The sequence below is a fragment of the Engystomops pustulosus genome, chromosome 2 (assembly GCF_040894005.1).
Source record: "Engystomops pustulosus chromosome 2, aEngPut4.maternal, whole genome shotgun sequence".
Classification (NCBI taxonomy): domain Eukaryota; kingdom Metazoa; phylum Chordata; class Amphibia; order Anura; family Leptodactylidae; genus Engystomops; species Engystomops pustulosus.
Genome location: NC_092412.1, coordinates 18,815,204 through 18,841,449, shown reverse-complemented (window position 1 = coordinate 18,841,449; position 26,246 = coordinate 18,815,204). Strand labels below are relative to the sequence as shown.

General features: G+C 44.8%; 1 protein-coding gene across 2 annotated transcripts in view; it reads left to right on the top strand.

Annotated features, from left to right (window-relative positions):
- Window positions 1-26,246, top strand: part of ARHGEF17 (Rho guanine nucleotide exchange factor 17) — a 139,560-nt gene that overhangs the window by 95,960 nt on the left and 17,354 nt on the right. For both annotated transcript variants that reach the window (XM_072133865.1, XM_072133864.1), the window contains exons 3-6: window positions 1,390-1,467; window positions 11,840-12,022; window positions 13,759-13,875; window positions 17,914-18,006. In XM_072133865.1, coding sequence (XP_071989966.1) covers window positions 1,390-1,467; window positions 11,840-12,022; window positions 13,759-13,875; window positions 17,914-18,006 — 471 coding nt within the window. The remainder of the gene's footprint in view (window positions 1-1,389; window positions 1,468-11,839; window positions 12,023-13,758; window positions 13,876-17,913; window positions 18,007-26,246) is intronic.

Genomic DNA, 26,246 nt, shown 5'->3' with positions numbered 1-26,246 from the left:
ATACAGCATGAACCCATCATATATATGCACGCATACAGCATGTACACATCATATATATGCACGCATACAGCATGTACACATCATATATATGCACGCATACAGCAAATAGAGAATATACACACACACTACACTGGGGCCCCCTGACACTGTAGGCCCCAAAGCAGCTACCCCTGTGTAACATCCTATTACCTACACATTTCAAGCACTCTTAATCTGATGTCCGCCATGATACAACCTATAAACAATCCCTTCTAGTTTCTAGCTGTCCGCACATCTGATGATTTAAAGTTTCCTTTAAATCATCATCAGACCCCTTTATATCATCAGACCTTAAACTACACCATTAAGTTATCACAACATTATCAGACCCCAAGCCCAGTCCTCAAACCACATCCTTAAATTATTCATTACCAAGACTCTATGTAACCAAGTTATCCAAACCCTACAAAACGCCCCTAATTTCTTAGACTTCTAATGATATGACTTTATTTTTATGTCCAGGATCCCAAAATAATTTGACCCCAAGAGCAATGTCCTTCAAGCACTGCACACAATTTCCAGGAAAATCTTTCGCCCTCATTTATGTTTTTTTGTTTTGTTTAAAGGTTTCCCTTATAAATTGCGGTAAATAACTCGCTGATATTATTTCCATGGTGACCCCACCTCATATCCTTGGGTGAGGATCGGCGCTCGGGTCCCAGTGATTTAGTTCTCCGCTACATGTATGTGACGGTGATTCATGCGTGTTGAATGTTTCCATGGCGATCCCTTCTTTCCACCATCTATTGTGTCCCTGTGAGATGTGACGCATCGGGATGATGTTGATGGCGTCTCCTTCACGCTCTTGTCTGTCTCGTCTGCCTATAGTCCTACACCACCCGTAAATGTTTGATCCTATACGTTCCCTGAGGAAGAGGTCACGTTGTATTGTGGGGTCAAAGCTCTGACCTGGCTTCACAGAGTGACCTAGCCAAAAATAAATCCGTACAATAAAAAGTAAAACTGTATTATTCATAGAGAGGTTTTACCCCATTGATATCTTCGGAGGAGTAAGGATATTCCTAGCAGTAAATCTATACTTCCTCTAAGGAACAGTTAAATAAACTGTACATAAAAGAAGCCAAAAAAAGTAAAGGATCGGCAAAGCTCCACGATTTACCCCCACATTATAACCAAGTAAGAGGACAGGAGGACCCAACCCCTTCTCATCCATCTAGGAGTTGGGCTTAGATGTCCACTTAACAGGAATTTAAAATGTGACAAATCCAGACAAGCTCCACCCCTGAGGAGCCGCCATTACATCATATTGTTGTGTCCATCGCCCTGTGGTTATACTGTGCATGTTTCATCGTGAATGTGTCTGATGAACCCTATTGTTATTTCTTGCAGGATATGAGAAAACATGTTTTTCTGACCCTACAAGACACGGAGCAGTCATACGTGGAGTCCCTGCGCACGCTCATGGAGGTACGGCATTGTGCGACTCTCCTCAGTCGTATGGATATAAAGCTTCATTTATGTTACTGAGGATTGTATATAGGAATCGGGGATGATCAGACAGTGAAAAGTGTTCCTTTTTTTTCCACCAATCTGTATATTGATCAGCTCCTACTTCTCTATAACTTGCTGCCTGCATATAGGATACTGTGTGCAGCATCCCCCAACGGGGCCTAGCCTTTTCTTGTGGACCTGGAGGCAGTCAGGTCCCAGAATACCGGAGTGGCTGGCGGTTGCGGCCTAGGCACGCTGGGGTCACGGTGCCTGGTATAGGGACCAGCGGGCTTTCCTACAGCCTGGCAGGTCTCCAGCAGGTGGTATGTGCAAGAAATATGAGAGGCTGATGTACTGGTTCTCCCTGGGGCAACCCCTAAGTGTCTGTAAGATAAGTCCCTGGGTAATTGATGGGGAGCCCGTGGTGGTGACAGCCGTATCCAGGGATTACACGGAGGCAAGATTGTGCAAATCAACTTACAGTTCTTTATTCAACTTCAAATGGCAGGCAACAGCCAAACAGTAGCAGCAGAATCAGTAGACTGGAAAGCTGGTAGGAGATAGCTAGTCCAAAGGAAGGATTGCACGCAGCCTGGTAGTAACTTCAGGCTGGGCTGGTACAGATGAAGCCGAGTCCAGATGGTGGACCTCTGCTCAGGGGTTTGTCTCCGGACTTGCCCTAAGGGTGTCAGGCAGTGACCTGAGGCACCTCTGCTTCCTTCTGATGTGTCTGGATGGCAGCTCTGCAGGAGCTGCACACTGGACCTGCTTCTCATTCTGCTGACTAGGAATGTACCAGAACTTCATGAAGTCTGGCTCTATGCTCTGTAGTGATGTGTCATGCATGATCGAGACGGCTCTAAGAGACTGCTCTTGTTCGTGAACAACATAAGTCAGCTCACCAATGGCTCAGTCAATCCTCACTTAAAGCTGTTCACCACTCCCACTTTAACCCGATACAGTTGGGTTAAAAGTGGAGTGGTGTGGAGCTCCTCCTACTCTATAACATGCTGCCTGCAGATAGGCCACTTTGTAGCCAGTAAGATCTTGTCATGCATGAGAAGTGGTCTGGACTCTCAGGATAGGGATGTAATATTACCACTATACACGGCATTGGTTCGGCCTCACCTGGAATATGCTGTCCAGTGTTGGGCACCGGTCCATAAAAAGGATGCCCTGGAGCTGGAGAGGGTTCACCTTAAAGCCACAAAACTGATAAGGGGTATGGAGGGTCTTAGTTATGAGGAAAGATTAAAACAACTGGATTTATTTAGTCTGGAAAAGAGACGACTACGAGGGGACATGATTAGTTTATATAAATATATGAATGGTCCATACAAAAAATATGGTGGTAAGTTGTTTCATCTAAATAACATTGACGGTTATAGAAGTCCATTCCTCATCCAATCCCTTCCGTTCCGTGGCTGGACGTGATGGACATGTGTGCAGCTGGATTTTGGTGGATGGAGGAGGCCATGCAGTCACTACTCTCTCCATCATAACCCCTCCCATATCACTGGCTGGAGGGGCGTGGCAAGGACAAGTGCACACCTCTCCAAACACTGACATGGGATTGGTTATCATGGAGGGGGCGTGCATACTGTAATGACTACAATGATATGAGAATAGTGACTGCATGGCCTCCTCCATGCCCCTTGAGCCAGCGGGACACCGGAAGTCCCGAGTCCTGCTACCGGTGAGTCACGTGACCTGCTTTACCAGGGTACCTACTTTATGGATGACCCTATTGAAGTCTCCTGTTCAAGTTGAGTGATGGTGACCAACCCCTTTTATTAAAAAAAGGAGGCAGAATGACGTCAGGGAGAATGGGGCCTAACAAACCAGGTGATATGTCCACTCATCATCAACTAGCACATACATCTGGACCCACAGCACTCGGCTGTAAGTTTTACTTTCTTTGACTGTCAGAAACTTTAAAAACCAGTAAAATATTTTGCATCCTCTTTAGCGATTGAGCCTGTAGGACTAGAGATCTAGAAGAGCCCTGTGTGAGGAACTGCATGCGGACCACCAAGGGAAAAAGGGTGGTCTTACAAACCCTGAATAGAGTGTGGGCAATACATTTTTTTAATTTTGTTTTTAAAAGCTAGATGTTGAACTCGAGGCAGTAAAATAGAATGTCAGAGGAGGTAAGGGACAAAGCTTTTACATGATCTGTTATTAGTAGCAACAGGACTGTGAAATATGGATCTATATTCCAGGATTGCAGCTTCTGGAAACATGTCCTCACACTGCTGTGCTCTGAGCTCTCTGGGGAGATGTGAAATCATTCCTTTGTATAAGGTAAGGGGTAAAGCTATTATATGATCTGTTAGTAGCAACAGGACTGTGAAATATGGATTTATATTGTTCTCCAAGTGAACTGGAAATATGTCCTTAGACTGCTGCAGCACAGAGCACAACAGTGTGAGGACTCGCATCCAGCACAATCCTGGAATTGAAATCCACATATCACCGTCCTAACATAAACCCAAGGATAATTACACAGTTCTCCAGGGACAATGCAAAACACTGGCTGCAGAGAGCATGGAAGTGAGAGGACCTGCCTACTTGGAGAAGCTATAATCCTGGAATATAAATCCATATTTCACAGTTCTGCTGCTACTAACGACAGGCCTAAAGAGATGATTACACATCTCTCCAGGAACACAACCAAACAATGATTTCAGAGAATTTTGAGCGCAGCAGTGTGAGGACATGTTCCCAGTGCACTTGGAGAAGCTACAATCCTAAAATATAAATCCATATATCACAGTCCAGCTTCTACTAACAACATACACAAAGATCTGATTATACATCTCTCCAGGGACAATACATAACACTGGCCGCAGTCTATGGTCACACCCGCTGACACATTTCCTTGGCTGAGGTTGGTTTTTAAAAAGTCCTTTTATTTTTAATTTAATTTAAATTTAATTTAGTTTTCTTTTGGTATTCAGTTCATGACCATATTTCTCCTGTATGGAATCGATACTGATTGCAGGGAGGATCCTCGCTCCCAGAGAGGTCTTCCCCTTCATTTGTCCTCTGATAGTGGAAAATTACCAGTACATTTCCTGCTATCAGCAGAAATCTCACAGAAACGCGAATAACCGAGAAATGTTTCATTACAGGACCCCCAGATGTATCACAGAACCACCACATTACATACACTGCACACGCCCTCCTCCATGTGCTACATTGGAGCAGTATTATAGTAGTTATATTCTTGTACATAGGGGGCAGTATTATAGTAGTTATATTCCTGTACATAGGGGGCAGTATTATAGTAGTTATATTCCTGTACATAGGGGGCAGTATTATAGTAGTTATATTCTTGTACATAGGGGACAGTATTATAGTAGTTATATTCTTGTACATAGGGGGCAGTATTATAGTAGTTATATTCTTGTACATAGGGGGCAGTATTATAGTAGTTATATTCTTGTACATAGGGGGCAGTATTATAGTAGTTATATTCTTGCACATAGGGGGCAGTATTATAGTAGTTATATTCTTGTACATAGGAGGCAGTATTATAGTAGTTATATTCTTGTACATAGGGGCAGTATTATAGTAGTTATATTGCTGTACATAGGGGGCAGTATTATAGTAGTTATATTCCTGTACATAGGGGGCAGTATTATAGTAGTTATATTCCTGTACATAGGGGAGCATTATTATAGTAGTTATATTCTTGAACATAGGGGGGCAGTATTATAGTAGTTATATTCTTGTACATAGGGGGCAGTATTATAGTAGTTATATTCTTGTACATAGGGGGCAGTATTATAGTAGTTATATTCTTGTACATAGGGAGCAGTATTATAGTAGTTATATTCTTGTACATAGGGGGCAGTATTATAGTAGTTATATTCCTGTACATAGGGGGCAGTATTATAGTAGTTATATTCCTGTACATAGGGGGCAGTATTATAGTAGTTATATTCCTGTACATAGGGGGCAGTATTATAGTAGTTATATTCTTGTACATAGGGGGCAGTATTATAGTAGTTATATTCTTGTACATAGGGAGCAGTATTATAGTAGTTATATTCTTGTACATAGGGGGCAGTATTATAGTAGTTATATTCCTGTACATAGGGGGCAGTATTATAGTAGTTATATTCTTGTACATAGGGGCAGTATTATAGTAGTTATATTCCTGTACATAGGGGGCAGTATTATAGTAGTTATATTCCTGTACATAGGGGGCAGTATTATAGTAGTTATATTCTTGTACATAGGGGGCAGTATTATAGTAGTTATATTCTTGTACATAGGGGGCAGTATTATAGTAGTTGTAATCTTGTACCAATGGGGCAGTATTATAGTAGTTATATTCTTGTACATAGGGGGCAGTATTATAGTAGTTATATTCTTGTACATAGGGGGCAGTATTATAGTAGTTATATTCTTGTACATAGAGGGCAGTATTATAGTAGTTATATTCTTGTACATGGGGGGCAGTATTATAGTAGTTATATTCTTGTACATAGGGGGCAGTATTATAGTAGTTATATTCTTGTACATAGGGGGCAGTATTATAGTAGTTATATTCTTGTACATAGGGGGCAGTATTATAGTAGTTATATTCTTGTACATAGGGGGCAGTATTATAGTAGTTATATTCTTGTACATAGGGGGCAGTATTATAGTAGTTATATTCTTGTACATAGGGGGCAGTATTATAGTAGTTATATTCTTGTACATAGGGGGCAGTATTATAGTAGTTATATTCTTGTACACAGGGGGCAGTATTATAGTAGTTTAGTAAATCTGTGTGCTTGGAGAGTAATATTACATTGAATAATGAATACTTTTCTCTGTTTATTAGTATGGGGAGAGGTAATATTATGTGTAATTGTGTAAGTCTTCTCAGCTCTTGGGTACATTACCTCTTTTATACCCCGTGTAGTCTGTAGCCCTGCAGATGATGCATCACCTTCTCTTGTCGTTGATCGATTAGAGATATTTAGAACAATTTTCACACTTTAATCTCTGGGTTTTTCTCTGTAAATCACACTCGTCCTTATTACTGGGTGCAGAGATTGATCTGTCAGATGTGCCTGGAACACCATGTCCACAGGATATTGTTTGCCAAGTAGTGAGCGCTGATTGTCTTGTCTGCTGATCGTGGCCTAGTCCGTGCATTAATCAGGAATCAGAACATTTTGATATTCTGCTGTGACCTTTTTTTTTTTTTTTCACTTTTTTTTAAGTATATATATATATATTTAATATGTCAAAAGTTATTTTTATTACAATGATCTATTCTATGAAGCAAAGGCCACACTTGGATTTTTTTTAATTTTTCTTTTTTTCTTAAATCTTCAAAAAAATTGGAATTCATTAAGGCTTCACTGCTGTAACAATTGTGGATTATACTGAGGCTGTGCTGATTGTAGCCTAAGCAGGGCTGCTACAAACAAATATAACAAAGATACAATACATTATAAAAATTCATTTACTTTAAATGTCTGTTCTGTTCCCGATCTAAGGATTTAGGCCAGGGGTCAGCAACATTTATTGGTCCAAGGGCCATATTGTCATACTACAACATTAAGGGTCTGACTCAGCAATATCATATCTGGTTTGAGCCCAGAATTGTTTTATATTATATTTTTGGTTTTATTTGAAAGGCAACCTGTGAAATTAGATGTAACTTTTCCAAATTGTCATTGGTTGCACTAAAGCACAGATATCTCCATTTTACTACTTGTTGGACCATAGTTTTCAAAAAGTACAGGTTCCCAACCCTAAAAGAACGTTTTTCAAGACCAAACTTTAAAGGGAATTGAGCTGGAGAAGAAGAATCTGGTGAATCAATAGAGCTGCTGCTGAAGAAGCGAAACACGGTGAGGGATTGGCTGAAGAAGAAGGGGAACCCGGAAAGGCAACGGCGCCATTCAAGAGGAGGAATCTTCTGAGACAAGGGAGCTGCTGAAGAGTAAGGGAAACCCAAAAGGCAAGGGAGCCGATGAAAAAGGAGAACCAACCAAGGGAGGAGAGCTGCTGAAGAGGAAGGGGAACCTGCCGAGGCGAGGGAGCTGCTGAAGAGGAAGGGGAACCTGCCGAGGCGAGGGAGCTGCTGAAGAGGAAGGGGAACCTGCCGAGGCGAGGGAGCTGCTGAAGAGGAAGGGGAACCTGCCGAGGCGAGGGAGCTGCTGAAGAGGAAGGGGAACCTGCCGAGGCGAGGGAGCTGCTGAAGAGGAAGGGGAACCTGCCGAGGCGAGGGAGCTGCTGAAGAGGAAGGGGAACCTGCCGAGGCGAGGGAGCTGCTGAAGAGGAAGGGGAACCTGCCGAGGCGAGGGAGCTGCTGAAGAGGAAGGGGAACCTGCCGAGGCGAGGGAGCTGCTGAAGAGGAAGGGGAACCTGCCGAGGCGAGGGAGCTGCTGAAGAGGAAGGGGAACCTGCCGAGGCGAGGGAGCTGCTGAAGAGGAAGGGGAACCTGCCGAGGCGAGGGAGCTGCTGAAGAGGAAGGGGAACCTGCCGAGGCGAGGGAGCTGCTGAAGAGGAAGGGGAACCTGCCGAGGCGAGGGAGCTGCTGAAGAGGAAGGGGAACCTGCCGAGGCGAGGGAGCTGCTGAAGAGGAAGGGGAACCTGCCGAGGCGAGGGAGCTGCTGAAGAGGAAGGGGAACCTGCCGAGGCGAGGGAGCTGCTGAAGAGGAAGGGGGATCCACCGAGGCTAGGGAGCGACTGCAGAAGGGGACCCAGGAGTGCATGTATAATAGAGAATTATTAGTAAAAGATATTAAGGCTTTGTGACTTGGTAAGTTGTCGTAGCCTTCATGCCGCACAACAACAAGTAATGATTGTAAAAGGTTGGAAGTTTACTTGTACTGTATAGAGTAATAGTAGGTTCGCAAGTGAGTTGAATATAGTTCAAGAAGAAGGATGGTATTGTACTGGTTAATAGTCTCATTGAGCGGTGTTTTGATTTTAGGTTGTATGTTGCCTGTAACTTATGTTTGCTGCTCCTGAGAAGCCTCTTCTCTAGGCTTTACAGGAACAATCTAGCATGAAATGAGCCCAATAGTCACCATGCAGGATCATGAGTGCTGAAGCTGTGAGAGCTTCCTTGGAGAGGAGCATTCCACCTCGGAGTCAGTGATGTCTGTCATCTCTCCTAGGAGAACACAAGGAGCCTGAACACACACAATCTGTATAATACTCTCATTTGCCAACTCTCTGCGCTGAAATCCTACCTCCGACAACATTTAAACTGTATTTAATTTCTTACATGGCAGAGCAGAGCGCTGGTGCTGGTGAAGAGGTTCTGCTTCGCTTGTTGGGTTTTAGATTTTGTAAATAACTTTTTTTCCAGTCTCTCTTCGAGTCGAGCGGCTTGTGGCACCGCTGCTCACACTTGTACGTGTACAGAATAAAATATAGATCAACACTGTGTAATATTTAAGGGCCCCTAGTAATGAGAAACTCGACATAAAAGTGTATGAATACGATCTCTAGATACCTGAAGACTGTGCTGATTAAAATATTGACACATGGTTCAAATGAAGTCTCTTTACTCTGCTCGGCCCAATTGTTGGAGCTGAATTGTGATATCAAGGTCCAGTTAAAGAGCTCTTGGGTTTCCTTCACCTCTTGTGACTTGGGTGGATTTAATCAATCTCCCATGATGCACCATTAGGGACCATATCCACGGATGGCCATGTATAATAGTTGCTCTTTAGGGAGTTTTAGTGTTGCATGGGTTCTCGTCATTTGTGAGTGTGAAGGAGATTGCAAGTTCCAAAAGTGGGACAAATTTGGGGCACATTTACGAAGGGTCCGCGGACCACATTTCCGTCGGGTTTCCCAACTATTTCTGATTTGCCCCACTTTTAACAGGGGTTTTTGGCGCACACCATCTTTCATGCGACACAAATCGGGGGCGTGGCCGTCAGACAACCCGACTGATTCGGACTGAGCGCGGGATTTAAAATTCAAATTGTGTCGCAAGACAATGCACTTAAATGCACCAGGAAGAGGAAGGTGAACTCCTGCGGACCTGAGCGGGGAAGCGACACGCAGGATATTGGGTGCACGATCTTGGTGAATCACGCCGGACTTCATCCTCTTGGGACAGTCCGGATCGGGGATCGCGACAGGACCGGGTAAGTAAATGTGCCCCATTGGCTTCCACCTACTTCTTAGAGGCCCTTATGTCAACTAGTTAAATATTATGTGGCGGCATCAGGGTAAGGGAATACTCGTGGTGGAGTTGGTGGTAGACTTATATTCTCATGACTTATTCCATCATAGTAAATTCTTTGCCAGTCCAAAACTCTAATATCCATAATCCAAGGGATGATGACCGATGGGGAGCGCCAATTTCTCAGTCTGAGCAGGCCGATAGAAGAAATAATGGAGGTGCAATGTTTGTTCTAGATGACATCATCTGGACACTTGGACCTACTGTTCTGGAGATAGTCGATATGAATGAATAATAAACATTAGTGGATGTTTTCATCAGGACAGGAAATCTTTCATGTAGAGCCTGGTATAATGACTTCCTGAGGCCTGCAGCCTGGCACTCTGCCTGCACATTATCTTCACTAAAACGTCTCCGCCAAGTAACCGAAATTGATTTTCTACACCCGCTCCGCGTAATTATTAAGAATTATGACTGTGGGAGATTCATTAAAAAGTCGGAAGTAAAGGGAGGGGACATAAAGCATCAACCAAGCCATTCATAGGTATAACCCGAGCCTCCTAGGCCCCACTGCATAAATTGTGACCGCCAACCATTGTTTCGAATTGTTGGAGTTGGAACTTTTTCACCAAAAGACTTTGGCGCAAAATGGTTTGTTTCCATGCTGATATACAACTCTTAGTGTATGCGCTGTGATCGTACCTGTTAAACGTTCATTACAGCTGACATGTCGCTTCAACAGTCGGCATCAAAGACAGTTCAGTTCCCAGCTATTTAACCTCTCGGATGTCCTGTTCAATAGCGACCACGCCATCTAAGTGGTTATAGGGAGGGCCTACTTGCTATAACAGCGGTGGGGTCTAAAAAAAACCCTTAGGTTTGCCATGTATCTTGCTTCTACTGTATTCCAGTGTAGGTGAGCAATCAAATAATTATGGGATGAAGTCCCATAATGGAACCCAAAAGGCATCTCAATGTAAAAAAAAACCCCACTCCTCTCTACCTTCCAAAGAAAGCAATAAAATAAATAAAAATATTATCAATGAAAACTACAATAAATCTAAAAAAAAGCTCTGCTGATCAGAAGGTTTTCATAATATACAATGAAGATGGTGGCTTCATCAAGACCAGGCCCCCAGGGTTCATTCTTGGTTGGGTTGATTTAATGTAGCCTGTCCACACTAATTTAATGTTCTAATGTACTTTGGATGTTCTTGGATGTCTGTCCAGGACAGGTGGTGCTTTGTGTTTCCTCTGCTCGTGCTTTGGAACGCTCCCGTCTTGGTGTCCGCCTTATCGTTTCAGAAATCTTCTGTCCTTGTCAGGAATATGACAGCACAGAGTCTAAATACATGAAAGTATAACCTAAGGATCAGCAGCTCTGCTGTTTTTGGGATCGGTCCTAATGCATTCTTTCAGTCATACATTGGGGCACATTTACTTACCCGGCCCATTCGCGATCCAGCGGCGCGTTCTCTGCACAGGATTCGGGTCCGGCTGGGATTTAAGATGGTAGTTCCTCCGCCGTCCACCAGGTGGCGCTGCAGCGCCGAAAATAATCTTAACGCCCCGGAATGCACCATCCCATAGAAGGTGAAGGTGAGCGCTCCCCAAGCGACACATTTTCGTTTTTTAAATGCGGCGGTTTTTCCGAATACGTCGGGTTTTCGTTCGGCCACGCCCCCCCCGATTTCTGTCGCGCGCATGCCGGCCCCGATGCGCCACAATCCGATCGCGTGCGCCAAAAACCCGGGGCAATTCATGTACAAGCGGCGCAAATCGGAAATATTCGGGTAACACGTCGGGAAAACGCGAATCGGGCCGTTAGTAAATGACCCCCATTGTGTTTCTTCTTTTAGATCTGGGTATGTTGGCTGCTTCACATGGTTTTTGAGCGATAATTTTGTTTCTGAAGGTCATCGGTCATTCGCATTTCCTCGAGATATGAACCCAACGAGAGCGTCTACACCCTTCTCCTCCTCTCAGTGCTGTCTCTGGCCTCTCCCTTCTGTTCACGATCAGGAACAAAAAATTACATATAAAAAATATTCCTATGTAGTTAGAAATTCCGGTTAAGTCTTACACCAAGACCACCCATGGATCCATCTGAAGAACTACCACTTATGCTAGAGTTTTCTGTTGGCATATAATTTTATTTCCTGGTGATTATGAACTGGATTTTGTCTTCTCTAGGGTTACATGAAGCCACTGAAGCAGCCGGAGAATTCTATCCTGTGCGACCCGTCTCTGGTGGATGAGATTTTTGATCAGATCCCTGAGCTGTTGGAGCACCATGAGCAGTTCCTGGATCAGGTCAACCACTGTGTGCAGAACTGGACGGACATCCAGACAGTCGGAGACATCCTGGGCCAGTCAGTAAGTAATAAAACCCTCTTGGCATGGAGTAGTCCTTTTACAGGGTGATACCCGAGCAGTGTGGGGGGAACAGAACAAGAAATTCCCTTGCTTCCGGGGCGTGGCTTATAATATAGGTGTGACTTAAATTTAATTCATACGATTTTGGACTCGTTTAGCGAATACGTAACCCAAGAACAACATATTTAAAAGAACAGACCACACCTTAAATATAGATGTCTGAGGCGTGATATTAATATTATCAGACCCCGGTCTAGATTCTAATTTTTATATATCGGACCCCTTGATCACGTGCTATAATAATATCAAACCACATATTATCTGTCAAGGCTCTGTTATAAAATCAGATCGCTATTTTAATATCAGACCCCAGACCACACCTTATATCGACATGAGAACTCTTTATTAATATTAGAGATCAGACACCACAACATATCCCAAAACTTAAAGCGAACCTGTTACCAGGAATATCTTTGTTAGCTGATGACTTGTTCCAATAGCTTATGCTGTGCTGATTTTAAAAATGTCTCTGTCAATATTCTGAATCATTTCAGTAGTTTATAAAGCTTTATTTCACAATACCTAGCTCCCTGCCAGCAGCGTGTGGTGAGTCCCAGGAGAGGGGCCGTCTGTGTCTCTTCATGCATTCTTCCTCTACTCCACGCCAACCCCTATCGCTTCCCTGTTCAATGCACATGACAGGAAGTGGGAGGAAGCCGCATTAATGTGGAGGAGAGGAGACATTGGCGCACACACGCTGCAGCTGCCCCCTCCCTAGGATCTCTCCACATTATGCTGACAGGGAGCCAGGTAATGTGAAATACAGTTTTATAAAGTACTGAAATGAATTTGAATTTTTTTTTTTTTTTAAATCTGCGTAGCATAGGCTTTTGGAACCCGTCACCAGTTAAAAATTACATTCTGGGTGGCTGGTGTCCTTTAATTCTGACCTTGGACCAGAAAACAAATATGAAGTCTGGTTTGTGGTCTGGACAGGTAATTACTTGTTCCCCGTTCTTGTTAAGCTGTTGGTGAGCTAACCATGAACATCCCTTTCTAGATTTTATTGCCCATGCCGACCTTTGGGGATGTCCTCTCCCTGTCGGCAGCCATGATGCGGTAGACATGTGTCAGATCTAGGCTACTGAGTAGTAAGAACAAGCACTAATGAGGTGTCAGAGGAGTCTTCACAGAGAACCCAAAGGACCCTCAGTGATCCAGTTTTCTGGATACTCTGATCTGACGCTTAACTCTTTCTTTCCTGGATTTTATGGCAAATATAAAGCAATGCAACCTGTAGAGGATGCAGACTTTTGGGTTCCCATTTCCATATGACTTCCTATGGGAACCTCTCTAATCTTGATATCTATGCAGCTTCACAGAACAAGCGTTACATCCGGGAGGCGTCTTGTTAATGATCTGACCCTAATTAATACTTGGATGTTGTATTCCACAAGATCAAAACGAGCAAAAGTCTTGGGAATATTTGATAATGTGATATCTGCCATGTCATCAAATTGATTTGAAAAAAAAAATTGGGTCTGAGTTTTATCATATAGGGAAAAAGAAATCTATAAATCCTGACATATTTGTATATGATGGAATTTCACCCTTGTGAACCCTTCCCCCTGAAATGTAACAATAGGGTCTATGTAGTAGTACTATTTTTAAGTATGATTTATCCAAGCTTTTCACATGAGCGGCTTCTAGGATTAATATTTTGTTTTCTGTGGCAGTTTTCTAAGGAAATCTTGGTCAGCATCTACTCTGCTTACATCGATAACTTTCTCAATGCCAAAGATGCAGTCCGGATTGCAAAGGAAGCCCGTCCAGCCTTCATCAAGTTCCTGGAGGTAGGTCATTGTCCAGGGCAGGTGGATTCTACCTGGATGCGGTCATACATATAGTATAATGTAAGGAAGGTGTCATCAATAAGACAATATCAATATTTTAAATACACTTTTACGCAGTACCAAACCTTAAGCTGCAGTGCGTTAAGACTTGAACGCTTATGAGATCCTCAAGAATTCTCTCTTCATTGCAATAATTATAATCCATACGTAACACAGAGCCTCGGCTCAAAACCGTGTACCTATGCCCTATAGTTTCATGTTCAGACCTTCTATCCCTACCTAAACGCAGATCCTTGGTCTCCAAACCATGAAACCATACCCATCAGGAAGCTTCATCTCCAGACCATGAAACCATACTCGTAAGGGAGCTTAGTCTTCAGACCTTGAAACCATACCCATCAGGGAGCTTCATCTCCAGACCATGAAGCCATACCCATCAGGAAGCTTCATCTCCGGACCATGAAACCATACCCATCAGGGAGCTTCATCTCCAGACCATGAAGCCATACCCATCAGGGAGCTTCATCTCCAGACCATGAAGCCATACCCATCAGGAAGCTTCATCTCCGGACCATGAAACCATACCCATCAGGGAGCTTCTTCTCCAGACCATGAAGCCATACCCATCAGGGAGCTTCATCTCCAGACCTTGAAAACATACCCAACAGGGCGCCTCATTCCCAGACCTTGAAAACCTACCCAACAGGGAGCTTCATCTCCAAACCATGAAGCCATACCCATCAGGGAGCTTCATCTCCAGACCATGAAGCCATACCCATCAGGGAGCTTCATCTCCGGACCATGAAACCATACCCATCAGGAAGCTTCATCTCCGGACCTTGAAACCATACCCATCAGGGAGCTTCATCTCCGGACCATGAAACCATACCCATCAGGGAGCTTCATCTCCGGACCATGAAACCATACCCATCAGGGAGCTTCATCTCCAGACCATGAAGCCATACCCATCAGGGAGCTTCATCTCCAGACCATGAAGCCATACCCATCAGGGAGCTTCATCTCCAGACCATGAAGCCATACCCATCAGGGAGCTTCATCTCCAGACCATGAAGCCATACCCATCAGGGAGCTTCATCTCCAGACCATGAAGCCATACCCATCAGGGAGCTTCATCTCCAGACCATGAAGCCATACCCATCAGGGAGCTTCATCTCCAGACCATGAAGCCATACCCATCAGGGAGCTTCATCTCCAGACCATGAAGCCATACCCATCAGGGAGCTTCATCTCCAGACCATGAAGCCATACCCATCAGGGAGCTTCATCTCCAGACCATGAAGCCATACCCATCAGGGAGCTTCATCTCCAGACCATGAAGTCATACCCATCAGGGAGCTTCATCTCCAGACCATGAAGCCATACCCATCAGGGAGCTTCATCTCCAGACCATGAAGCCATACCCATCAGGGAGCTTCATCTCCAGACCATGAAGCCATACCCATCAGGGAGCTTCATCTCCAGACCATGAAACCATACCCATCAGGGAGCTTCATCTCCAGACCATGAAGCCATACCCATCAGGGAGCTTCATCTCCAGACCATGAAGCCATACCCATCAGGGAGCTTCATCTCCAGACCATGAAGCCATACCCATCAGGGAGCTTCATCTCCAGACCATGAAGCCATACCCATCAGGGAGCTTCATCTCCAGACCATGAAGCCATACCCATCAGGGAGCTTCATCTCCAGACCATGAAACCATACCCATCAGGGAGCTTCATCTCCAGACCATGAAGCCATACCCATCAGGGAGCTTCATCTCCGGACCATGAAGCCATACCCATCAGGGAGCTTCATCTCCAGACCATGAAGCCATACTCATAAGGGAGATTAATCTTCAGACCTTGAAACCATACTCAACAGGGCGCCTCCTCTCCAGACATTGAATCCTTACCCAGTACAGTGGTTAAATTTTTAACTCTATATCTCTTTTATCTCCAAATCATTTACCTATACTGAATACAAAGCTTTATCTTCAGACCTTGTGTCCATATCTAACACAGACCACCAGAGGCTATAACAATGCCCAAACCAGAGCTTTTATCTCTAGATGTTTAATCTATATCAAACACACAGCTTCAATTTCTAGACTCAGTATACATACCCAATTCTGAGCCACATCTCCTGAACTAGTCTAACATGGAGCATCCCTCACAGACCTAATGCTAAACTCTTATTTTAGACCTTGAAGCCATGCTCAGCCTAGAGTTCAATCTCTAGAAATTGCACCCATACCGAATATGGAGCTCCATCTGCAGACATTGTGCAGTTGCCAAAAACATTTACTGTCCTGAATTTGGCACAGGTAGGAGTGGATTGAGACTGCCGTGGGCTGCAAGCCCACTTTAGACAAACCTATACCCCTTTGGTTTGCCAACGCAAAGGGCAAAGGAACGCCCAGTGGTTCCCTCCATTGCCAAGCCTCTCAAGTACACAGTGTCCACAACATTCTGCATTGTTTACTATACCGCACTCTATAGAAGATGCTTCTCCCCTGACTCTTGCCGTCTTGGTAAATTCGTTGGCAGAATGAGTGCAAAGATTGAATTCCCCTTTGCTGACATCAGTCCATGGATGTCCGGAGCGGCGCCCCGCTTTATTGTTACACTTATTTACTCTACATCCTCTACGTGCCGTCTGGACGGTATTATTAAACCTAATTGTATTGTTGGCAGTATTATTTTTATTGCATCTGGAATGAATTGCCTGTAGACATCTCCACCGCTCCGCAGCGCAATAAAATGATTTAATTTAGTCTTCCCGTCTTTGTACCGCCATCAGCAGAGGAGGAAAATAGATGCGTGACACGGACTGTGAAGCAGAACCTGTTTCATACTGAGCCAGATGACGAGGCTGCTGTTTTTCTTGGTCTTTGTAGACACAACAAAGGGCGTGCAATGGCTTCTAGATGGAAATTGGTGAGGCGGAGGGGGGCACTGAGGTAAAGCAGTGGTGCCCTGGGGTACTGTATGTTCTGAAAAGCAGGTACAGAAGCCAATAAGGGGAGTCAGAGTTTGCCAGGGTCTTTGGCTCAATGAGTGGTACATCTGGGGCCCCTCTAGAGTATGGAGCAAGTAATCAGATGGGCAGAGTGGCCGAGGAAAGTGGAATTGTTACAAAACAGTTTTACGAGAAGAGATTGATGGTTTCAAGTCTATAAAGAGGCAACAAGCTTAATAGTTATGGTGGCCACCAAGTATCAATTGGATTAGTTATTATAGCATCTATCATGGGACAACTGGTTTGGTGGTTAAATTTTAATGTCCACTCAACTCCGATACCTGTTTGATAATATAGTTGGAAGACCAAAAGACCTCATGGGATACAGGCTACTGCACAGAGGTCCAGCTTCTCCAGCTGGTCTGCTGGGTTATTGGAGAGGTGTTTGCCTCAATGCAGGCCTCTCGCCTCTCTTCTGTACACAATCGGTCTCTCCCTGTTGGACGTGTGGTCCTGCTGTCTCCTTTCTGGGCCCTGACCCACAATCCCCTTCTCAGCCAATCCGTTTTCTAGGTGGCAGTGGAATCGGGCAGCAGGCAGTGCTGGGATATGTAGTCCAGAGTATGTGCTGCTGACTGCTGGTTCCTCACATTAATTATATTGTCTATTTCACATGTTGTGCTCTTGGCAGGGACTATAATGACATTTATCATGACAAGAGCTAAAAAGAAGCAATAGGTCTGGTGAGAACAGGATCCATTATGAGACTACCGGTTTGGTGGCTCCAAAGTTTATGAAGACAACTGGCTTGGCATTTAGTTGTTCTGGATGAAGCCGATGTCTTGCAGTGTATATCTAGCGAAAAGTTGCGTAGTGGTTACTAAAACCTTTCTAGCAGGAAAAAACCACTGGCTTACAGAAACAGATCAGTCACTATGGACGGTGGCCTACATAGACCCTGGCAATCCACAGGCGGTAATTCCCAAAGTCAAGTTATAAAATCTCTAACCTGCCCAGCATAGTGTGATAAGTTGTGGTTGTAGGGTGATTTTCATTCTTTCCCTCTTCTCTCCATAGCAATGCACTCGTGAGAACAAGGAGAAGCAGGCGCTGTCGGACCTCATGATAAAACCCGTCCAGAGGATCCCACGTTACGAGCTTATAGTCAAGGTAAGACTCTCTGAGGCCCGGGACACACGTCTGACCTCTCTGTCCATGTGACTAGTGTCATTCAGAGCTGTATGCACAATTCTCCTGGTTGTCTATGGTAATAGTCTGCAGTGTAGCTCCATCCAACTTTCACACATCTAGTTGTGTTACCTATGGCATTCAAAGCTTGGCCTCCGTAGAAACTTCGTAAAAAAGAGGCTGCACTTCGTAGGTCACACTAATAACACATGGTGGTCTCATTGGGGCTCATTTACTAAGGGTCACGTTTCCGTCAGGTTTTCCGACTTTTCAGGGACCGCGTCGCCTGAACAGGGATTTAGAAGGGCATGCGATTGGATTTTGGCAAAATCGCACTGGTTTTCATGCGACACAAATTGGGGGGCGGGCCATCCGACGAATTCGGGCAAACCGCAGGATTTAAAATTGTGTCGCAAGCCAACAACTTGCATGCATCGGGAAGAAGATGGTGACCTCCGGCGGACCTGAGCGGGGAAGAGACACATGCAGGATATCGGGCGCACAATATAAGCTAATTGCGGCACAATGCATTCTCGATGGACACTCTGGATCGGGGAATGCGCAGGACCGGGTAAGTAAATGTGGCACATTGTGTCTCCTTGCCAAGGTCACCTTTGTGTCCCACCAGTACCCCACATTAGCCTGTAATTATTTCCATAGCAACAAGAAAAAATCCTTGTGGGTCTACAGAGGTAATGTATTCTAACCTGCTGCTGTGTCCATCCTCCACAACCCACACATTACATACATAGAGCCAGGAAGTGTAATACAGTCCAGAGAGGCGTGTATCCAAGCCTACCACGTGTGCTTCTGTCTGCTGAGCTGTGTATCCAAGCCTACCACGTGTGCTTCTGTCTGCTGAGCTGTGTATCCAAGCCTACCACGTGTGCTTCTGTCTGCTGAGCTGTGTATCCAAGCCTACCACGTGTGCTTCTGTCTGCTGAGCTGTGTATCCAAGCCTACCACGTGTGCTTCTGTCTGCTGAGCTGTGTATCCAAGCCTACCACGTGTGCTACTGTCTGCTGAGCTGTGTATCCAAGCCTACCACATGTGCTACTGTCTGCTGAGCTGTGTATCCAAGCCTACCACGTGTGCTTCTGTCTGCTGAGCTGTGTATCCAAGCCTACCACGTGTGCTTCTGTCTGCTGAGCTGTGTATCCAAGCCTACCACGTGTGCTACTGTCTGCTGAGCTGTGTATCCAAGCCTACCACGTGTGCTACTGTCTGCTGAGCTGTGTATCCAAGCCTACCACGTGTGCCACTGTCTGCTGAGCTGTGTATCCAAGCCTACCATGTGTGCTACTGTCTGCTGAGCTGTGTATCTAATCCTACCCTGTGTGATACTGTCTGCTGAGCTGTGTATCCAAGCCTACCACGTGTGCCACTGTCTGCTGAGCTGTGTATCCAAGCCTACCATGTGTGCTACTGTCTACTGAGCTGTGTATCTAATCCTATCCTGTATGATACAGTCTGCTGAGCTGTGTATCCAAGCCTACCACGTGTGCTACTGTCTGCTGTGTATCTAATCCTCTCCTGTGTGCTACTGTCTGCTGAGCTGTGTATCTAATCCTATCCTGTGTGATACTGTCTGCTGAGCTGTGTATCTAATCCTATCCTGTGTGATACTGCCTGCTGAGCTGTGTATCTAATCCTATCCTGTGTGATACTGACTGCTGAGCTGTGTATCTAATCCTATCCTGTGTGATACTGTCTGCTGAGCTGTGTATCTAATCCTGTCCTGTGTGATACTGTCTGCTGAGCTGTGTATCTAATCCTATCCTGTGTGATACTGGCTGCTGAGCTGTGTATCTAATCCTCTCCTGTGTGATACTGTCTGCTGAGCTGTGTATCTTATCCTATCCTGTGTGATACTGTCTGCTGAGCTGTGTATCTTATCCTATCCTGTGTGATACTGTCTGCTGAGCTGTGTATCTAATCCTACCCTGTGTGATACTGTCTGCTGAGCTGTGTATCTAATCCTGTCCTGTGTGATACTGTCTGCTGAGCTGTGTATCTAATCCTCTCCTGTGTGATACTGTCTGCTGAGCTGTGTATCTAATCCTCTCCTGTGTGATACTGTCTGCTGAGCTGTGTATCTAATCCTATCCTGTGTGATACTGTCTGCTGAGCTGTGTATCTAATCCTATCCTGTGTGATACTGGCTGCTGGGCTGTGTATCTAATCCTATCCTGTGTGATACTGTCTGCTGAGCTGTGTATCTAATCCTATCCTGTGTGATACAGTCTGCTGCACTTTGTATCTAATCCTATCATGTGTGATACTGTCTGCTGAGCTGTGTATCTAATCCTCTCCTGTGTGATACTGTCTGCTGAGCTGTGTATCTAATCCTCTCCTGTGTGATACTGTCTGCTGAGCTGTGTATCTAATCCTATCCTGTGTGATACTGTCTGCTGAGCTGTGTATCTAATCCTATCCTGTGTGATACTGGCTGCTGGGCTGTGTATCTAATCCTATCCTGTGTGATACTGTCTGCTGAGCTGTGTATCTAATCCTCTCCTGTGTGATACAGTCTGCTGCACTTTGTATCTAATCCTATCCTGTGTGCTACTGTCTGCTGAGCTGTGTATCTAATCCTATCCTGTGCGATACTGTCTGCTGAGCTGTGTATCTAATCCTATCCTGTGTGATACTGACTGCTGAGCTGTGTATCTAATCCTATCCTGTGTGATACTGGCTGCTGGGCTGTGTATCTAATCCTATCCTGTGTGATACTGTCTGCTGAGCTGTGTATCTAATCCTCTCCTGTGTGATACAGTCTGCTGCACTTTGTATCTAATCCTATCCTGTGTGCTACTGTCTGCTGAGCTGTGTATCTAATCCTATCCTGTGCGATACTGTCTGCTGAGCTGTGTATCTAATCCTATCCTGTGCGATACTGTCTGCTGAGCTGTGTATCTAATCCTATCCTGTGTGATACTGACTGCTGAGCTGTGTATCTAATCCTATCCTGTGTGATACTGTCTGCTGAGCTGTGTATCTAATCCTCTCCTGTGTGATACTGTCTGCTGCACTTTGTATCTAATCCTATCCTGTGTGCTACTGTCTGCTGAGCTGTGTATCTAATCCTATCCTGTGCGATACTGTCTGCTGAGCTGTGTATCTAATCCTATCCTGTGCGATACTGTCTGCTGAGCTGTGTATCTAATCCTATCCTGTGTGATACTGACTGCTGGGCTGTGTATCTAATCCTATCCTGTGTGATACTGTCTGCTGAGCTGTGTATCTAATCCTCTCCTGTGTGATACAGTCTGCTGCACTTTGTATCTAATCCTATCCTGTGTGCTACTGTCTGCTGAGCTGTGTATCTAATCCTATCCTGTGCGATACTGTCTGCTGAGCTGTGTATCTAATCCTATCCTGTGCGATACTGTCTGCTGAGCTGTGTATCTAATCCTATCCTGTGTGATACTGACTGCTGAGCTGTGTATCTAATCCTATCCTGTGTGATACTGTCTGCTGAGCTGTGTATCTAATCCTCTCCTGTGTGATACTGTCTGCTGAGCTGTGTATCTAATCCTATCCTGTGTGATACTGTCTGCTGAGCTGTGTATCTAATCCTATCCTGTGTGATACTGGCTGCTGGGCTGTGTATCTAATCCTATCCTGTGTGATACTGTCTGCTGAGCTGTGTATCTAATCCTATCCTGTGTGATACTGTCTGCTGAGCTGTGTATCTAATCCTATCCTGTGTGATACTGTCTGCTGAGCTGTGTATCTAATCCTATCATGTGTGATACGGTCTGCTGAGCTGTGTATCTAATCCTATCCTGTGTGATACAGTCTGCTGAGCTGTGTATCTAATCCTATCCTGTGTGATACTGTCTGCTGAGCTGTGTATCTAATCCTATCCTGTGTGATACTGTCTGCTGAGCTGTGTATCTAATCCTATCCTGTGTGATACTGTCTGCTGAGCTGTGTATCTAATCCTATCCTGTGTTTGACTTTATATGGAGAGAGTCCCTTTAGTGCATACTAAAAATGTAAAAAACATTTTTAAAATATCATTCCTAGACTGAGATCTGATCCCTTGAAGTTTCAGTCCTGACGCCTAGAGACCTCCTAGATTTCCCCCGTCTGAGTTCCTGACACTCCTTCTTCTTGCCATCAAGGTCTTCATACATTTGATACATGCACATAACTCCCATTCTTTAGATCAGATCGGATACTAATATTAATGTAGTGCCTTGGATCACATATTGGTCCCACGAGAATTTCTCAGTAGTGGAGCCTCAGGCCTTGGATTGGTTATTTCAGCAGATCATATCTAGGCTTAGGAGTAAGATATCTGAAACCAGTTTTCACATTTTTTAGTAGACAGATTTGTGACTTTTTGTTTCTGATAGTTGATGAATCATTTTCACATATTTACTATGCACAAAGGAAACATTATAGGCAAAACGTTGCCTATGGTTAGGTAAATAATGGTGTGTTTTTGGTTGTTTCCACCATTGGAGAGCGTGCACGGATCGCACCATCTTCAGCCTCTAGTATGGTCACAGTCAGTGTATTTTGTATTTGAGTGGCTGAAGAAATACAGTGGAGAAAAAGTATTTAGTCGGCCACCAATTGTGCCAGTTCTCCGGATTAAACAGATGAGAGACCTGTACTATGAGAGACAAAATGTAAAAAACAATTGTCAGATTTTTAAAGAATTGATTTGCAAATTATGGTGGAAAATAAGTATTTGGTTTGATTGAGGTCAAACATTTCCTGCTGCTGGTCTGTTGGCCTATTCCTCCATGCAGACATCTAGAGCAGTGATGTCACAGACTTTCCACTCCCTCCAAAGGTTTTCCATGGGGTTGAAATCTGGAGACTGGCGAGGGCACTCCAGGGTCAATACAAGCAATTTGTACCAATGACTCAATACTTCACATTTTCTCTGCTCTCCACAGGTAAAAACTTTTAATTTTGTGCAAATTTTTTTTTCCATAAAGCATTTTCATCTTGCGATCAGCAAAAACATGGCAAAAAACTTAATCCATAAATGTTAAAGCTCCTTATAGCAGACACAATCGGGGGGAGATCTTGTGTAGAGCCCCTGAAAGAGAGAGATTATCAGTGTCATGTCTTCTATTTTCTAATTATTGCTCCCACTGTTGATTTCGTCCCACCAAGCTGTTACCTATGGCACATTCAGTCTTCCCAGTCTGGTCCAGCTCTACAATTTTGTTTCTGGTGTCCTTCACCAGCTCTCTGGTCTTCACCATAGTGGAGGACATAGGAGCCTCATAAAGAAGAAGTTACAGGTCTGTGAGAGCCAGAAATCTTGCTTGTTTGTTGGTGACCAAATACAGGCAGCCCCCTACTTAAGGACACCCGACTTACAGACGACCCCTAGTTACAGACGGACCCCCCTGCCCACTGTGATCTCTGGTGGCCTCTCTGGATGTTACTATAGTCCCAGACTGCAATGATCAGCTGTAAGGTGTCTGTAATGAAGCTTTATTGATAATCCTTGGTCCAATTACACCAAAAAATTTTAAACTCCAATTGTCACTGGGGCCAAACAATTTTTGGTCTGGAACTACAATCATAAAATATACAGTTTTGACTTGCATACAAATTCAACTTAAGAATAAACCTATGGAATCTATCTTGTACCTAACCCGGGGACTGCCTGTACTTTCCACCAACATTTGCAAATAAATTCTTTACAAATGAGACAATGTGATTTACTGGTTTTGTTTTTTTCTCATTTTGTCTCTCATAGTTGCACCTATCATGTCAATTACTATCTATCTATATGAGCATTATCTCGGGTAGGAGGTCCTCGGAGCACTGCCAATCTACACCCAATATCACGATATATGTATATCTATATTCATATAATTTTATATATTTGCACACCACTCCCTAGGATACCACCCAGCAGGAGCCCAAATATCCAGACCACCGACTAGAATCCTTTTGAAGGATGTGGGTTGAACCGGCCGCTTTGTTCTCCCTTTTTTTGTGGGTTGTCCCTGCCGCAAGTCCAGACTCCCATGACACTCCTTCCCCATTACACCCCTAATCACTTTCCACACCGACTTCCCAAAAATACCTTTTGAGAAATTCCCCAAAGACCAGCAAACAGGGCAGTCTGCTTGGTATGTAACAAATGGCAAAGATTTTTTCCCTACACCCAGCCCCCACTAATAGCCCTCCGTAGTTACCTGACTCTACCCTACTTGCTATGTCACGGTGGCTTCCCCCTAACCCTGTAAGGAGTCTGTTTGGGTACTGGGATGTTTACTACCCCTGTTGCAAGCTCTATGCTGGGGGCTGCCGCTTACCTGAAGACCTCGATTCAGCACCCCAACCACCACAACTAGAACTTTGCCCCCAAGTTATCATCTCGGCATGTTTCTGTCTGTATTCTGGACTCCTCAGGGAAGGAATAAAGTTTAGGGGCCGTGGATAACAAATATAAGAAGATACCACAGTCCCGGTGCCTGGATCTATGGGTAATGTCCCCGGTTTATCAGGATGGATTTTGATGGAAGATTTCGATAAGACATTTGAAAATATTTTAGTACCTTTTAACTGTACATAGAAGGGTCTCTCTCTGGGGGATTGATAATTGTTGCTATGAGAATCTTTTAGTAGTGCTGCCTCAGGCTTTGGGCCTGTACATTTAATAGATCATATCTCTGTGAATAGTGAAAACCAAAGGGGCTTTTCTTCTGGTTGTTCCCATTTAGATGCACAGATATCAGGCATGTTCCATTAATATCCCGAAAATCCCTTGGCACCTCCCAGCTAACAAACAAAATGTTCCAGAATGTCAGGGGAACTCTCGGGGGGGGGGGGGGGGGGGGCGACACGTGATGTTTCAGCTTCGTTAAGTTTTGTGAAGAGAAGTCAATTAACTCAAGTTGTTTACAAAATGTTTTGTGTTTGTGAAGCGGGAACGCTCGGCCCCAGCCGGGAATCAGCTAGTCCCGGGATAATGCTATAAAGTGATATAAACCAACTCCTAAAACACGGAATTTTCAAATTTTTCAGTATTTCCACTTTAATTTCAGCTTCCGCTGAAGCTTTTGAAGGCAAAATCTTCAGTTTGTTTTCCCGGAGGGGCAATAAATAAGTAATCAGCACAGAGATCTAGTAACTGAGGGGGGAACGTGTGGTCTCTTGTGATGTTTTGCCATATGGTCTTAGCGTTGGATATTTTCTCCAGTGACTTGATCCTATATGATGTGATGGGACACAACATACTTTTCGTGCTCTCCACAACATGTCAGTCATGTACAAAGTGGGGATTTATTTGAGAATCATCTGTGGGAAGAGTTTGTAATTGGGCAAGAGACTGATATTGACTGCAGGATTGTCGCCACCATTGTGATGCACGTCCTACACCAGAGAGTATCAGCAGAGGAGGTCTGTGTTGGGGGTGCAGCAAATTTTGGAGAGAATGCTACAAGTAGCGAGCATCCATGGAGAGAATGCTACAAGTTGCAAACATCTATAGAGAGAATGCTACAAGTTGCAAACGTCTATAGAGAGAATGCTTCAAGAAGCGAGCACCCATGGAGAGAATGCTACAAGTAGCGAGCAAGCATGGAGAGAATGCTACAAGAAGCGAGCACCCATGGAGAGAATGCTACAAGAAGCGAGCACCCATGGAAAGAATGCTACAAGAAGCGAGCACCCATGGAAAGAATGCTACAAGAAGCGAGCACCCATGGAAAGAATGCTACAAGAAGCGAGCACCCATGGAGAGAATGCTACAAGTAGCGAGCACCCGTGGAGAGAACGCTACAAGAAGCGAGCACCCGTGGAGAGAACGCTACAAGAAGCGAGCACCCGTGGAGAGAACGCTACAAGAAGCGAGCACCCGTGGAGAGAACGCTACAAGAAGCGAGCACCCGTGGAGAGAACGCTACAAGAAGCGAGCACCCGTGGAGAGAACGCTACAAGAAGCGAGCACCCGTGGAGAGAACGCTACAAGAAGCGAGCACCCGTGGAGAGAACGCTACAAGAAGCGAGCACCCGTGGAGAGAACGCTACAAGAAGCGAGCACCCGTGGAGAGAACGCTACAAGAAGCGAGCACCCGTGGAGAGAACGCTACAAGAAGCGAGCACCCGTGGAGAGAACGCTACAAGAAGCGAGCACCCGTGGAGAGAACGCTACAAGAAGCGAGCACCCGTGGAGAGAACGCTACAAGAAGCGAGCACCCGTGGAGAGAACGCTACAAGAAGCGAGCACCCGTGGA